The 16,706-nt window shown below is 40.9% G+C and overlaps 1 protein-coding gene and 2 long non-coding RNA genes across 11 annotated transcripts; 1 reads left to right on the top strand and 2 right to left on the bottom strand.

Annotated features, from left to right (window-relative positions):
• The first annotated feature begins 105 nt into the window (after positions 1-105).
• LOC6726726 (transforming acidic coiled-coil-containing protein 3) lies at positions 106-15,683 on the top strand. 9 transcript variants are annotated; one of them, XM_016176026.3, is made up of 11 exons: positions 2,846-3,524; positions 4,735-4,936; positions 5,218-7,557; positions 11,785-12,092; positions 12,187-12,251; positions 12,313-12,384; positions 12,438-12,542; positions 13,547-13,708; positions 13,782-13,931; positions 13,989-14,170; positions 14,481-15,683. In XM_016176026.3, the coding sequence occupies exons 1-11, from the start codon at positions 3,147-3,149 to the stop codon at positions 14,486-14,488; spliced, it is 3,972 nt and encodes a 1,323-aa protein (XP_016033220.1). In that variant the 5' UTR covers positions 2,846-3,146; the 3' UTR covers positions 14,489-15,683. The 9 variants fall into 9 exon arrangements, with proteins under 9 accessions (XP_016033222.1, XP_016033213.1, XP_016033218.1 ...); XM_016176028.3 differs by lacking the exon at positions 2,846-3,524 and adding an exon at positions 106-380 and having other exon boundaries at positions 11,827-12,092; positions 13,989-15,683; XM_016176019.3 differs by lacking the exon at positions 2,846-3,524 and adding an exon at positions 106-380 and having other exon boundaries at positions 13,989-15,683.
• Positions 8,165-10,340, bottom strand: LOC120285093. The gene is made up of 2 exons (XR_005544408.1): positions 10,116-10,340; positions 8,165-10,058 (listed from the first exon to the last, which is right to left on the bottom strand). It is a non-coding gene; the product is annotated as an uncharacterized LOC120285093 (long non-coding RNA).
• Positions 14,472-16,674, bottom strand: LOC27208116. The gene is made up of 2 exons (XR_001600708.3): positions 16,194-16,674; positions 14,472-16,141 (listed from the first exon to the last, which is right to left on the bottom strand). It is a non-coding gene; the product is annotated as an uncharacterized LOC27208116 (long non-coding RNA).
• Between the last annotated feature and the right edge of the window lie 32 nt (positions 16,675-16,706).

The raw sequence follows: 16,706 nt of genomic DNA, 5'->3' as shown, positions 1-16,706 counted from the left end.
TGATAAGATTGTTTTCTCGTGATCGAAATGTTGGTAATTGCAATTAAATATTGTAATTAATTACATGCTATTAGACATTTGCCCAGTGGTATTTTTCTCCGCTGGCAGTTCGGCCACACTGTCACTTATGCTTCTTCAAATTGTAGCGGCATTTTCGCCAAAGCAACGTTGGAAATTCGCGTCACCCATTTCATATTGCGATAAATAAGAGTTTTATCCCAAACCGTGTAGCTAAACTGTGTCATCGGCCTGTAGAAGAGCGCTGCCTGCCGGGATACACATATGCCATGGAATTCGACGGCGCAGAAAATGGCCTGGGAATGGAATTTGGCGGTCGCGGCATTCTGCGGGAGATCAACAAAAACGATGGCGGCATTAAGGTAAGTCAATAGCTGGACTTCGGGGCGTGCTCCGTCCTACTGACCATGTGCGATGTACCAATGCAGCCACTTTCGGCAGAGGCATAATACAACCCACGCATCTACAAGTACATATGTGTGTGCTCGGTTATGTACTTTGTACATATATGTATGTATGCTGCGTCGCAGGCTGTTCTGCTATTTTCTTTATTCGCAATTGTTCATCGTAAAAACATATGTATGTACATATGAATTGCCATTATTCGCTGTTCCTATTAGCTCTGAGGCAGCTGTCGCGGACGAGAGCTCTCCAGTTGATCGGTGTCCGCCGGACATTGTCCATCCCAGGTGACCAGATTCCCCGATCTGCCATAGCCATCGAGAGAATGGGCAATAAGCCGGGCAAGGCACGGAAATCGAGGGCCTCGTCCGGGAAAATTACCATACAGGCGGACGACGGACGAGGGAATCGGGTATGCCAAGGGAAAATCAAAAGTTACTTATTCTTCCTTTGCCTCTTGAAATTTCCACTCTCCAGATGGTGCACTTTCCAATCAAAAATGCCAATGTGGATCGCTATTATGCCAATAAATCTGTTGGCGGCTAACGGCTGCAAAATGGCAGTGCCTAATGCAGTTTACAGTGCAAAAAGCGTCCATCTAAGGATTTGAGTTCGACTAAATGTCATTCAACTCCATCTCCCCTTTTGCCACCGAAGATGCTCATTAGAGAGGATCTACAGATGGTTTCCACCCTTTTCCACATTTGCCTAATTTTAGATCAGTTTATAGTTGGCTCTTCCTCAATATTTGTTTCCTTTTATTTTCGAAATTCAGTTTAAGGTTCAAATTCCACTTCTATAAAGCTCCGGATAATATAAACAACAACTGGATTGTAAACTGAACTCGCGCCAGCAGGTATTGAAATACACTTAACGAAGTCCCTTGTTCTTACCAAACTTGCAGATTTATTTAATCAATATAATATCAGTGAGGTTCCTAGGACCCACACTGTATCTATTGTGTTTTCTGAAATCAGTGTACTTTGTGGCCACTGCTTGAATTCCACTCAAGGCTTACATGCTTCAACAAACTACATTGTTTTTAAATTCTCCCTGAGCCGGGCACCGTGTGATATCTTGTCACCTGTCGCGCGCTGCTTGGATAACGCTAGAGCCAACATCTAACTATTGCCACCTCGTCATGCCCCATCGTGTGGGATTCCGTTTCATTGCTTACATTTTCTCGCCAAACATGCAAAGTCAGCCGTTGGGCAATGTGGAGCACTTCTTCGGTTCGAATCGTCTCGACGTGCAGATAGTGCGCCATGATGCGCAACAATGGCTGTGGGATTGCATGTCATCTGGCACCCACCAGGCCTCTACACTTGAAACAATGTGATGAGCCAAACCAACAGATTTATTATTTTGGAGCACTGCCTCTACTGGTATATCTTTAACCGAAATCATTTTTCAAATAAGACTATTCTCAAAAATCGTATGGAAAATGTGCAAATTAATGCTGTCTTCAAAGCGTTGAATTTGCACCGCGTTCCTCCAGTAAAAGAAGACTTTATTAGCAGTCGGCGGTCGCCCTATTCTCGTATCCCATTTATTTACCCCCTTCTTTAAGTGTTTCGCCTTATTTGCGGTGTCTTCCATTTTCACTGCTGCCTTTCAGTCTGAATTTCGTCTGAGGTCTGTCTAGTTTTTCAGTTTTTCACTGCAGTTCAGTCAAAAAGGTTGTCAACTTGCGCCCGCTCTTTTGGCATTAACATTTTATAAATATTGTCCACGACCTCACCCGTTTCCAAAATTTATTTCATATATCTAAGAGAAGTGTGTTTGAATGGATCAAGTGTGTGTTGCCCTCTAGCTTCTTAAAACCCAATATATTTACTCGAAATAGAAAAGGGTAACTATTCCAACCATAGAAAGGATAACCCCTCATGTTCAGAATCACCAGCCAAGTCTATCTGGCTACGAAGACTTATATTATTGATATGCTAATAAAATCTTTGAAAGGTATATACCTCGTAGCTACAATAGCTGAGTAATGGGTAGTCGAGAAAAACGACTAGAGTTCTCTCTTGTTTTGATTAAATTTTCATTAGGAATATTAGTGCTTCAAAATTCATAGTATAGCTTATCGGAACTATATCAAGACTAGGGATGTGCCTAATAAATGTTTTAGTTTGGAATGAAATCCATAATTTGGAATATACAAAGGTGTCTGTAGCCGCCGTCTGACATCTGAAAAACATAAGGCAGTATTATAAAAGGAAGAGAGGACCGTGCTGATAAGGGGAGAACGCCATGTGGGCCAAAACGATCCAAACATATAGACATACGAACACATCCGGATCGTTATGTGGATGCCATTCAAACTATTCGTTCTCTCACTCGGTCGTCGATCCCCCGCACTCTCGCCGTGCTCAAAGTACTTGTGCATGTGTGACGCTGAACAGAGCAGAGCAAATTGAAAACGAAAATATTTTTAAATTGATTTTAAAGGCAGACATGATCGGGAGGCAGTGAGAACTGCACGCGACAACGGGCCGTGAGAAACCCGGCGGTATTACCCATTAAAATGGAAGCGGAAAATCACAGTAAAGATTTTACCGAGTAGGCGAGCCCAAATCTGTGTCACAACGGAAGCCCCGAAAAAGGCAAAAAAAAACAAATAATAAAAATACTGAAGACCAAACCAAGGAACCCTATAGATCCATTGGTTTTCGGAACCAAGTGAACCGCATCGCGTCTCAGGAGTTAATCGTGCGTAGAGCGGCATGGATTTCCTCGCGAATATCATCAAAAGACCCAAAAGCATCGCCACCACTGGCATCAGCACCAACCAGCCAACGACAATGGAAGCCCTAGAAGCTGCTAGTCCCGCTGATGAATGTTCTACACCGAGGGATACGGGAGGAGTTACACGTGTATCCGCGCACCTGGACACGTTACTGGAGTCCGCCTCTGAGGAGCTGCAGCGACTGGAGGGAAAGCACTGTGATCTATTTATGGAATCCATCTCGAAACCACTCCCTGCCCCCGAGGACAGCACTGATAGTAGAGAAGAAATACAGAAATTTCTAAGCGAAATAAACTTCAATCTGAACCAAGTTAGTGCTAACGAAATGGAGCACTTGCAAGCCATGAGTGGCGAGGTATGTCTCAAAGATTAGGACTGTCTTTTTACGTACATCCCTGAGGGGGGTATTCTAGTATTAGGGAAAGTGCATGAATTGTAATATTTTTCTAATATCCCATTTATTTTTCCCAGTATTTATGCGGTTGGTTCGTCAACTTATTGCGTTGCAGAAAATATTATTTTAAATCGCGTTGTATCTAGACATTAGCTTGGGCTAATATTCCGCTAGAATCTGATTGCCATGACCCCTCAAATTTGAGCCCATTGTCGAAAAATTAAAATTAAAACTACTTATAAGGAATCAAAACGGAGAAATTGGGCTGCTGTCCTACTTATTTGTTGACACTATCCCAATTTTTAGTGTCCCGCTCATAAGACGGCCTCCACCCGCCTTATTCTTCTGACTTTAACCTTGCAGCACCCATTATACTGTAATGCGCTCTAATTAAATTCCGCGTGTAGAACGATGCTCCCAAACCTAAATAGACATAAAACATGGCGGACGGCCGCATTGAATCCGCGGCATGTTTATTTCGCACTGCACAAAAGCTGACGCCGACCCAGTTCCACGTCCATCTCCCCACCTTTTGCTCCTCAATCCGTTTCGTTGCCACCCTCCCATACATATGCCACATATACCCGATTTGTACGTCTTGGCTGGCTTTTTAATTAGTGACATTTGCTTTTGTTGACTGACCGACTGCGACAAACATTTGAAATGTATGGTTTTTTTTAAGCGAGAATAGAAGGCATCTGGCTTGCCATTCGATATTTAAGATATTCGCTTTGTAATAAGGGCTAAATTAGATGAGATTGAAGTCTTTCAAATGGAGATAATAATTTCATAATAATTTATTCTTTTGTATATGATAATAACTAAAAATGGGGGTCCTACTATGGTATGCCTTTGTTTAATTTCTTGGCAAAGGTTAAATGCGGGAAAAGTCATCCCAAATGCGATTTATTTATGCCAACTGTGGTGCGGCTCTTGCCTTTTTTCATTTAGGCAATGTGTCAAAAATTCCTAATTAAATGACCAACCAGCTGCTACTCGTGATCATATTTAAAACCCCATTCCCAACATCGGTTGTTTACGCTTTTCATCTGCCAATTGTTTGGATTATGCCTATGTTTTCTCGCCAAAATTATTTTTAATTAAATCTATTCGAACGCGATGTACATCTTGATAACTATGTTCTTACAATTTTGCATCTCTTGTTTGGCAGCTGAGTCCGCTGGCGGTGAAGCCCAGTCCCAAGCCGACGAGCATGGATCAACAGAAGGCAATGGCGGCAGCGCTGGGCCATCAGACGGCGGTACCCGGTGGCCGTAAGCTGGACGACGACCTCGTTCCAAAGTTTGGAGGTCTTCCCGAGTTCGATGAGACTCAAATACCGGAACTGGCTCCTTTAACTACCGATATGGACAGTGAGTAAATCTAGTTTGTGTAACACAGAAATCTCGTAAGGTGGAGAATTTATATTGATGCACAAAAGAATTTCATACGAAACCCGTCCGAAGAGCGAAGTAATTTCTTCTATTTCAATACCATCATTTATGCAAAGGAAAGTTCCCAGCTGGGGAAAAGAAATCATTTCATACAAATCTCTTTGTATTAATTATATAAATAATTATCTTATATGTATATAAGTATCCGATATTTTTACTATAACTAATTAATTAATACATCGCCTTCATTCCGCCCTTAGCTCAACTGAAAACCAACCATTCGGATTCTGATGTTTTTGTCGAGTGTTTATCGCTTCATAGCGAGCGCTATACCGGAGATCGATCGGAGTTAGAGGCCTATTCAAGTGCCCTCAATGATGTTTTGGAGCAGCAGCTGTCCATGACCTCAGCTTCTACACTGGAAGCTGCATTCAACGATCCTTTGGCGGTTAGCCAGCACAACAACGTCAGCTATGAAGACATGGATGTGGATGATGACCTAAACGAAACCATGGAAATGTTAAAGGACTCCTTGGATGCGGAAGACCATCATTTTATGCAAACGCATATTCTCAGCGTAACCCAGCCAAAACCAGAGAATAATTCTGTGCACCTTCCAAATCAGGAACAAAATGGGGTTGAACTAGACCAGTTAGCCAAACACTCTAAACGCAATAGTAATGCAAAGGAGCCACCATTCGTAGAATCAGTATTGTCTGAGGAGTCTGGTACACAACTTCTTGAGCCGGAGCTCACTTTATCTGCCTTGGACTCTACGAAAGACTTAGCTAAGCATCATGAGGAAGAGCAAACGGATACAGAAGATGTATTTCAGAAAGAGGACCACCATCCCGTCAGTAGTGCGCAGATGAAGGAGGCACAAAATCCTGAGGAAGCTAAAATGGCCTTAAATCTCAAAGAGGCTTCTTCAGAACTGTCCACAAAACTAGCAAATAATCTAGAATGCCCTAATCAAGAGAAGCAATTTTCGGTGGCAGTAGAATCAATGGAGAGAACATGTACTGCCATCAGCCTTGAGCAAAGTGCATCCCCAGCTATGGAGGCAACTGAAGACAGGACTGTGGAGGAGCTTGATCACATGGACGTGGATGAATCCATGAGAGTGGATGATGCCCCAGTGCTTAACTCATGTCGGCAGGAGCAAATGCATGCTCTTTCTCCCGTTTCAAGCAAATCTTTTTCAAAACCCTGCGTTGAAAATGATACGGATTTTCAAAATAATAAAATGGATCAAAAAACTGCAGGCAAAGAGAGTCCATTGAAGATGACTGAAATAGAGCTGCCTGTGGAATCTGTCCCTTCAGCACCACTCTCACCGCCGATACCCACACTTCAAGCAAAAATGATGGAACTGCCCCTTTCTCCGCCCATACCTACACATCGCCCAAAAACAGCGGAGGAACTAGAGTTCCTGGCTCTGAGGGAGCTGCCCTTGCCCGATGATGACCCCACGGCGGAAAAGGTGGTATTTAAGCAGCTATCACACGGCCGCGTACCCGTGGTGGCAGTCTCACCAACGCCACTTTCCTTGGATCTGAAAGGAAATACAAACACTGCAAGACTTCCAGAACCCACTTCGCCCAGTTTCCCCATCAAAGAACCTGCTGAAAAACAGTCCCACTTTCCACGCTCACCCCGTGCTCAGCCCGAGCAAAAGGACATGCCCTATTTGGAAGAGGCTGTTGTAGAACGTTCTTCAGATCGCAAGCAAAGCGATTTCGGTGCCGGAGTCATAGCGAAATCACCAATAGTCTTTCAGTTAACACAACCGAGTCCTGAGAAGCAGCACCTCAACGAAACCTTGCCCATGAGCGAAATTTCTCCCACTCCGTCAAATATGACCTTTGACAGCGGAAGCATTACGGAGGACAAATCTCAGAAGGGTACAGAGAATATTGAGCCTTCATCCACCTTCGCCGTAAGTCTGGGATCGGTCGATAATAAGCAGCGCCGCACTTTCTCGTTGGTTCAGCCCACGAAGGAAGAGGAGGAGGCCAAATCGCGTCGGACTTTCTGTATGGAAAAGGAGAACACTCGCCGCACCTTCTGCATGCAGCAGAATGCCTCTCCAGCGGTGGAGGCCACCGAAGATACCGGGGCTGATGAAGTCATGGATGTAGATATCTCCATGAGGGCAGATGAAGTAGCCGTGATGAAGTCGCCCCAGCAAACTTGGAAGGAACGCCAAGCACCAATTTCAAATTCACCACCTATTCCTACCCATCAACATTTAAAAAGACCCCCTATTCATGAGGCGAATTCTCCAGTGTCACCATTGGGAAATGGCACCGTTGTGTTGGAGGAGCAGGCTCTCTCTGCTAAAGAGCAAGCCACGCTGAGCGCCAGCGATGAGAAGGACGATGTTTTCTTGGAGCACTTTGGTGCCATTTCTCCAGTTTCGGATGACATGTTCAAAACCAGCAGCGGCTCGAACAATCAAGCAAAGTTTAGGGTCAATGCTGATGAAGAAACCGGAGTCAAAGGCGCTTCTGCGATGATCAGGAAGAGAAGTGGTACAGCTGGCGAGCAGGAAGCGATCTTCGATGCCGAATTCCATGATGGCGCCAACAACCAAAACCGTAAGTCAATGACCGCTAGCATCGTTTGTAAGGAATGTTCCATTACATTTAATTACATTCAAAAGTTTTTTAACATTATTTAATCTTTTAAAGCCGTGCAGTTTTTATTCATATATATTTGGTTGTCAATGTCAAAATTAGTACCAGCACCCTTTTCTTACCAAAGCGGTATTCTGTTGTTGATTCTTCCGGCTGTTATTAAATGTACACGTTTATACCCTTGTGGGTAATACAACTTTTTTTGTTTAAATAATTTAGTTGTATTGCTATTCGAACGAAACATTACCAAAAGTCTACTTTCATTTGCATAGTATCGTTGTTTTTTTTTTATATAATATGTTATTATTTGGATATATTTGGATATCGGGATAACCGATTTTTTGTCTTCCCAATTTATCGATTTGCCAAAAGAATATCGAAATTTCTCCTCCGCACTCTCATTGAAGGGTACTTGATAGTCGAGGCAATAAGGCTCCTGTTTTTATTTCACATTTTTCCCGTCAGTTTCTATAAAAATGCTAAACACATTTTCCAACGCCCTAAAACGGCAAAATCAGTTCCAAAATTTTGAAAATGCTTTGATTTTATTTGTTTAAATCATGTTAAATGTTATTTGTGAAACTAATTTTAAACTGTATCCCTTGCTCTTCAGCTTGCTGAATAAGGGGTATCTGATCGTCTATACTGTTATCGAGTTTTTAACGCTGCGTCCTCGTCCCTGGAACATGCACGCCTAATCTTAACTTTCTAGCTTTTAGACGGAATTGCTTCTTTCTACTTCTAGTTTAGTATACCCTTTTTTCTACGAATAGGGGGTATAAAAATAAACCAAGGAGCCACACATGTAAGGCAATGAACCTGAACTTCGATTTGTGAAAGAAAAAACCTTTGGGGTTTCGGTGTTAATGCAAGAGCGAAAGGAACAAACAAAAGGGGTTAACTATGCAATGCAGTTGGTATCATTTTTTTTTTTTTTATGGCTTTTGGTGGAGTTCAGAAACTGATTTGTTGCTTTTTTTGTATTAACGTTTTGTTCCCATTTCCTGTTTTATTTTGTGTTTGTTGTTGCTGCACATGCATTTTATGGTGCTCTCTCATGAAAAAAAAAACCCAGTGTGCTCTCTCTTCCTATTTCGCCGCTCACCGCCATTGGTACTTTCTATTTTCTCTTGACATCTCTCTTATTTCTGCGGCTATCTATGTCTCTCCTGACGCCCATATCTGCAAGAGCGGAATGTACGAAGAAGAACTTCTTTATATGTGACGTCACTTTCTCTAATTGAAGAACCACTGCCAGTTTATTATCGTCTTTAATCAGCTCAAAAGTCCAAACATACATATGTATGTGTCTGTGCGCGTTGATATTTTTGGTCAATCACGAGAGCTGATTCCCTCATTTTTCTAAGTAAAATGTTTTTGGATCAGTTTACAATTTCAAATGGGTAAAACAACGGCGCCTAAAATATTTATCGGTATCGCTGACTAGGAAAACCATCTCCTAAGCTAAAACAACCCCACACATGAGCAACAGCTTAGGCGAGAGACTTTCTTTCTCGCTCTCGTCATTCACAGCAACTGCAGCACAGTACGGTGTTAACTCGCTAAATATACTATGTATTTGAAAGACAATTATGAATTCAAATGCAAAATTAAAAGAAACATTTCGAGGATTTTGCTTCAATGACTGCTATATCTGCATATTTTTTGGGATATTTGCGAAAATAATAGGAAGTGTTTAGAGACTGTTAGTAATCAGATTAACTGTTTATAATTTTAGTACTCTGACACTATTCTTATCCGCATTCTCTCCTGATGCTCTTTGTCACTACGTGGCCTTTCTACCGTAATCTAGTGTTGGGATTATAGTGCGCTTGAAACTTTCATGCCCACATTTTGTCAATTTCTATCGACATGTAAATAAAGGCGTTCTCTATTGTAATGTGAAGTTGGATAAAAATTTAAAATTTTATATTTAAAAAGCAACAATTAGTAGGAAATCAAATATTCCAGTCTATTATGTCTGTTAGCACGTGAAATAGTTTTTAGTATCGACGTCTTACTGTTATCTGCTATCTCAAACTGCTCACAGACGAACACTCAAGCGCATAGGAATTCAGCTTAGAACTCTCCGGGCACCACAGCTCCCGCCCCAAAACGTTGCAGTAGAGCGAGAGAGACAGTCAGTGGGTGGCAGTTCGATGTATGGTGACGGGTAGAGGGGATGAGCACAACTCCAAACAGACAACGTGTACACAGCGCTAGCACTCTCTCCCTCGCACCTATTCTCTCTGCGCACTTGCTGACTGCTGAATACGTTCCACTGTCCCACACTCCAGTCAGAATTCAGACTCGTTCGTTCGCTCGCGTGCGTGCGCTGGTTTTCTTATTGGACTCGCGGAGAGAAATGTAAGCAATAAGAAATTCCATTTCAGTTAGTTTCCAACATCTGACGTCGCTTTATCCATCGGTACCGTACTGCTGTAAATCTTGTCCTTGCCAGGCTGTTAAATCGAAAATTAATCTTTAAAAAGCGCAGAACTAGAATTATGTTTGTTTACCATGGCTCGCAAGGTTCTATTTTGATAATTGTCCGCAAGAATGACTAGAAATCGGAAATGTAATCAGCAGCTGGGCTGCAGAAAAACAACAAATAGGCATAAATAAAGCCAAAAGACAGGTCTCCAAATCGCTAAGAAAAAAATAGTATGTGAGAGTGAGAGCGTGAAACTTCATTGTGCGATTTGCTAAGCGTATTCGTGTACGGTTGTACATAAATGTACGTGTGGGTGTTTTTCGGGTGCTGTGTGGTCACCGTTAACATTATTATGTGAAAACTGTGTAGAATCTTAAAAGTGCAAACCTTGTCAGAGACAGGCAATTAAAATGCAGCGCAGTGAGGAACCGCTCTTTCTCTCTTCGCTCTCTGCGCTTCCGCTTCTGCTCTCCTTCACTCAACCCACTTTCGGAAACCATTGTCGATTGCATAAAATGACTCACAAGTCGTCGGCTGCCTTTGTTTTGTTTTGGTCCGGTGTTTTCAAAACTGAGAAATGTCCAAACCCGATCCACAATTCGGCCTATATGGTGACCTGAACATTATATCTGGGTCTGCCCGGGGTTCTCTCTATATTTAAAGCCTTAAAACCGCTGTGCTTCGCATTTGTTTATGTGTTCCCCCATTCCATTTCCAAATGCACTGAGAAAAGGGGTCTCATTTTGGTTCGTGACTGTTATATTTGGGATTTAAAGATGTGACTTAAAATGAAATCAGTTCATTTTCAGGTTTGGTTGATTTGTTGGCTCTAAGAAAGCTTAAGGCTTAACTTCAGGACGTTGGGATTTACTTTTCGATAAAGGACCTTTCTTAGAAAATTAAAATTTCTTCGAGGCTACCGTTAAGGTAGATATGCCGCTTCCATGCAAAACAGACACACCTCAATTTCGTGCCCCTTAGAATCTGGGTTTGGTGCTCAGGGGGTTGAATGGGGGCGGATACTTGAGTCATACCATATCTTATTTTGGTTTCGCCATCGTTCACCCTTTCGTGTTTTCAAAGTGTTAGAAAGAAATTATTTTCGAAAGACAATTTTATTAAAGGCTGCAGAGGTCGAAGTGTATAATTTTTTGTACAAGTGTATGGATAAGCAGTGAACAGCCTCATGAATGGTTCATGCATTGATTTTCTTAAAAAGTCAACATTAACCTATCGCCTGAATCATGATTACACTTGATTCTTTAATATAAAAAAGCTCACAGTAGTATATATCATTGATAAAAGATGCTATTGAGTTAAGCCTAGCATATGAGTTGAGGCAAATCTCTTTTAATGACTGTAGAACAATTCTATTGAAGAAATAGAACCGATTTCAGTTTAAGTTGTGAATTTGATGATGAAAAAATCAAGTTATATCCAATCCTTTGTATCATTTAGCTTAGTTTCTCGGTTTTAGAGGGCGTTTCTCCACCTCTCTTTTTTTTGTATATTTTTATGTGGCATAATCTTTGATTAATAATGGTAGATTTCCGAATATAGCAAAAAGACGCCTGACGTTGACATTGATTTAAATATAATAAATAAAAAAAAAAACAGCCGGCGATTAAGTGACTAACTACTAAATGTTTTCTATTTTTTCTCCTTTTCTCATCAAACCCAAACACCAAATGCACGCGCATGCACTCACCTAAACATTACCATAAACATCAACAAAAAACGAACACCAACCACAGTGATACTGAATTCATCAGATTTTGATTATTTGTACACGAAAGGCAGCAATAGTGCGCCTATCGACCGCAGTTCGCTGCTGTTGAAGTTTGATCCCCTCCTTGGAGCCCCTGTTCCCGTTAATCATCCGAATCAGCAGGAGCAGGCGCTGCAGAATATTCTGGGATCGAACCAGCACCAGAACCGGCTCCTTAGCCCAACATTGGAGGAGCACGAAACAAGTGACGGGAACCAGTCTTTTGGATTAATATCGAGTGCCAAAGATACAGCCAAGAAATGGGATTTTAAGCCACCTGTGGATAGAACAAAAGTAAGCTATCAGTGAATTCTTCAGGCACAAAATTAATGCAGCTTTATTGTTAAATGCAATTATTACGACTAATAATTACGATTTATTTTTACAGAAGCATGTTAAAATGAGTGTAGACGTCATTGATAACGATTGCAACAAAACCTTCGATAATTCCAAGTAAGTAAAAAGTGAATCAGTATTGTCTGTGCCATGGTACTAATGCGATCTTTACATTTAGCACTAATACGGAGGATAAGACGCACAACTACAACGATATGGATGAGCTGGAGAAGAAAATCAAAAATGAAGTGTAAGTAGGCCTCATTTCCAATTAGTGCCAACTAATAGTGTGTTTCATTCTAGAACGCGGTCCGAAGACATTGAAAAGAAGCTCAAAGAGGGAGAGCTGCGCGAGGAGGCTCTGATCAAGCGTATTACAGAAAAGGACAAAACAAATGCAAAACTAAAGTAAGCCTCACTGCTTTTAGTTTTTACTGCCAGGGTAGTATTTAGTTTCTGTAACCTGGATCAGCACCACTAGTTGATCGCTGATGTAACCGGTTTTATTAGCAAGGAAACAAACTCTGTATTATAACTCTTAGAGGTATAGCTTGTAGGCTATATAACAAGTAGAAAGGAAAGCTTTAATTTTTTACTTAATTAAATTTAATTTAAAACTTAAGTTGATTTTATTTGCAAATATAGCAAAGATCTTATATCTGGTTACTATTTAAACAGGTGTAATAACAACAGATGCTATAATTTTTTGATTTTTTAAACGAAAATGCCATAGTTAAGGCACACGCCACATGGCGGTCCTTCCTTGTATGCCTTTTTAAATAGGGGCGTAATATTACCGATTTTATGGCAAACAAGAGAGAATACTATAGTCGAGTTCCCCGACTATCAGATACCCGTTACTTGGATAGTATGAATGCGAACGCGAAATTTCTGGGATATCCATAGATATTGGGGAATAATATAAAAAAATGTTGTTCAAAAGTGTGGCCGTGACCGGTTCGGCGGCTTTCGATAGAAATCAAATCGATAGAAATTTAATTGCGCTGCGTCTTTGTGTCTAGAATCTCTATACTGAATCTGAACCTTCTAGCTTTTATAGTTCCTGAGACCTCGACGTTCAGACTGAACGTCGGAAACGCATCCTTCTAGTACCCTCTACGAGTAACGGGAAGAATAATCCGACATTTTCTGTGTTGTTCAATATTTTGCTCACTTAAGAAAAGCATTAAGGGCATTTGTTTAAAATATTACGCGATCAATTACGATAATTGTAATTTTGCGATGTTTAATAAACAGTTTTGTGCAATTTTTAATTTTTTTACCGTCAGAGAATTTTAGACTGGGTTGATGTTAATTATTTCTTTCTTAATTTTTGCACACAAATAGCACGTGTTCAGAAACTCCACATACAGAGCTTTATTAATATTTTAAAACCCATTTCTTCTTTCCAGCGGTGTCATCGAGGCGTATGAGAAAGCAATTGCAGAGCTTATCAGTGAGAAGGAGCAGCAGGCACAGCTTCACGAACGGCAGTTGCAGGAAGTCCAGGCAGACCGGGACGCAAATTACCATCACTTAACGTCGTTGGAGACGACATTTTCCGATCTGCATGTGTAAGATATATCTGAACATAGTAACTAAAACTGGTTTTGACATCCAACTTACTGTTGTGGTATTGTGTTGTAGGAAATACGAGAAAAGCAAAGAGATGACCTCGCAGCTCAAAAGCAACGAGGAATCGCTTCTGGCAGAGCGAAAGCAGATGATGGACAATCTGCGGTTGCAGGAACAGCGCTACGACAAGATGAAGAACCATGCCATGCAGCAGCTGGAAATGTGAGCGATTGATTTCTAATTAAAGTGTCTAACTGACAACTATTTTCCCTGTCCTAGTGCCAACAAAAAGCTGGACACCTACGCGAGGGAGCATGCTGACGAGACGAAAAAACTTAAAGCTTTACTTAAGAAGGAGGAGATCTCGCGGGTCTCGATGACTGAGCAGCTGCAACAGAAGTCACGCGAAAACGCTGATCTGCTCAAGATCTGCGAGGAGCTCATCTATGGCAAGGGACAAGGTGGTAGTAGTTAAACTCAACTCGCGGATTGTCCGGAATGTAATTTATATGTTGCTGTAAAATCGCACACACCCTCATCACAACACTCATTTGGCATATGGAGCCTTTCTAGCAAGCAGCATGTCCGTAGATCTGTAACTGCGCCACCATCGTCGTCATCTCCATTTCTGTAATGGTGTAATAACCGCTCGGTTGCGTGCTCTTTACTGATTAAGAAAATGCATATGCACAATTGTATCATTTGCCAAATCCGCTTGTGTTGAATTTCAAGATTTACACCTAACGTTCCGACACATTATACTTTTTCTAGATTTTTAGTTGACCCGAAAACACTCACTTACACAAATCACAGGCAGATCAATTGAGTTTGAGTCCCGCTCGCCTTACGGGTCTGGTTGCCCGGCATATGTTACTAATTCTCTATCGTATCGAATCTGTATCCTGATTTATGTTCTATGATATTACTTGGCGGCGATCTGTGCCGAAAACTGTGGTTTAGCAATCTGCGAGAGAAGCAAAATGATAGTGTGCAGCGGAAGCTAAACCAGCGGTCAATTGCAAATTGTAAGGAACAGCGTTAGCTTGAGGCGCGCTTTTATAAAATGTTTAAGTTTACACTTAGTTTATTTAATTGAAAATTTGTAATAGTTGTACTAAAAATATCTCTGTAACACATACTAGTACTAAAACAAGGAAGCGTAAAAAACAGAAAAAGGGATCCTTTTAAATACACGAAAAAAAATTAATTTATTCATAATACAACACATTCGTTTGCTTTGTTCAACTTGTAATTATTAGTTTGCGCATTATAGTGAGAGGTTGCCTTACGTAGCAAAAACAACAAGTTTACAAACAAATAAATAAGACCGAAGCGCTATGACCCCACATGATCCATGAGTTGTGCTCCTTTAGATTATTCGACAAATTCATTGCTTCTAAAGTTTACATTCTAAGATATTCGGAAATGTCAAAATTTCTATTTAAATATGGGAGCTGGTAGCCAACTACACAAATTCTTTGCTTTTTTCATATAGTAAGAACACAACCCCAGTAAACTCATACAGAAGTCTTTATAAATTGTACTTCCAAGTAAGAAAATGATTGTAATCTAAGAATAACATAAACTTGTTTGTCACGAAGTGGAAAGCGAAGAAAACAAGCTAGAATTGTATACAAATTTGTACCCAGTCCATGTAATTTGAGAAACGCTACTTCATAATATATAACACCATACATATATTTTTCTAAAGTAGAAACCTCAGATGAAACACCCAGAAACACTTGCGCTTTTAGGGAAAGTTTTCGACGAGAAAACGGAATAACTGTTGTAGTTTGACATTTGAAAAAGAATGGATTATATATCAATGCGCTGTAAAAACACAAATAGTATTACAACATCCCAGCACATATGAACTACGATGTGCTGAGCATGTGACGTGACGTATGTGTACGTAAAGGTGATTGATTGAGATGCATTCATTCAGTAAATAAACTATTTCATTGACAAAGTTCACCCGGCAATCTTCCATTCAACTTACAAATATAAAATTGATATAGTTTCTCTCTTTTTAGGGCTTGTAAATGTTTGCTGTTTTATACATTCATACGTACATATGCACAAATATTAAAGGGGCATATGTATGTCGATGAATGTCTGTCGTGTTTCCCGATTCTTATGATTCTAGAGACACCACCCTCTTGCAGTGCCAAACTCACATTAATTTCCAAGTCAGTATCATTATTACTGCTTGCTTATCGCAGCCTTACAGCTTTCTAGAACCCCGGTACGGGGTGATCTCTGCTGAAAAAGTCGCCGACAACTATGATTGGTGAAACGAAGAGAGTATATAACGAGGGCCGCTTCTACAATATCTCTATCTCCATCTCAAGACGTTTAACAGAGTAACGGGCATCTGGTAGTCGAAGCAAAAGCGTTCTCTTTTTTTACAGTTCTACCAGAACCATCAATTCCTGTAATACATCCTAAATGGATAATTTTGCGTGCGCTCTTATCCATACTCACCAATTAAAACTCAGCCTTAGTGTTATAGATTTTATTTCTTGTGAATTACCGCTTAGAATAGCGGCGACAACAACAACGGTATTTGGCTGCGACGAAGTCGCCCACAACTATGATTGGTGAAACGAAGAGTGAGAGTACAAGTTCTTGTGCAATTCCGCTTACAATAGCGGCGACAACAACAACGGTATTTGGCTGCGAAGAAGTCGCCCACAACTATCTTGTTGAAACGAAGAGAGAGAGAGTATAAAACGACGGCGGCTTCTGCAATATCTCCATCTCCATCTCAATACATTTAACAGAGTAACGGGCATCTGATAGTCGATGCAAAAGCGTTCTCTTTTTTTTACAGTGTTACCAGAACCGTCGTTTCCTGAAATACATCCTAAATGGATTCCGTTGTGCGCTAGTTTTTGATATCCCAAAATCGATTCAATTTAAACGCATTACACCTGTGTACAATCATTGTTTCAAACGAAAAGAATCGTGTGCGAATGCCTCGCCGCAGAGTATCCA

This window comes from Drosophila simulans, chromosome 3R (genome assembly GCF_016746395.2).
Source record: "Drosophila simulans strain w501 chromosome 3R, Prin_Dsim_3.1, whole genome shotgun sequence".
NCBI classification, from domain to species: Eukaryota; Metazoa; Arthropoda; class Insecta; order Diptera; family Drosophilidae; genus Drosophila; species Drosophila simulans.
Note: the sequence above shows the minus strand (reverse complement) of the source record. Positions and strands in the feature narration are given on the sequence as shown.

Coding starts and splice junctions, on each gene's coding strand:
- LOC6726726 (XM_016176020.3), top strand. CDS start 3,147: ATGGATTTCCTCGCGAATATCATCAAAAGACCCAAAAGCATCGCCACC. Junction 12,385..12,437: donor AAGAAAATCAAAAATGAAGT/GTAAGTAGGCCT, acceptor GTTTCATTCTAG/AACGCGGTCCGAAGACATTG. Junction 12,543..13,546: donor AAAACAAATGCAAAACTAAA/GTAAGCCTCACT, acceptor TCTTCTTTCCAG/CGGTGTCATCGAGGCGTATG.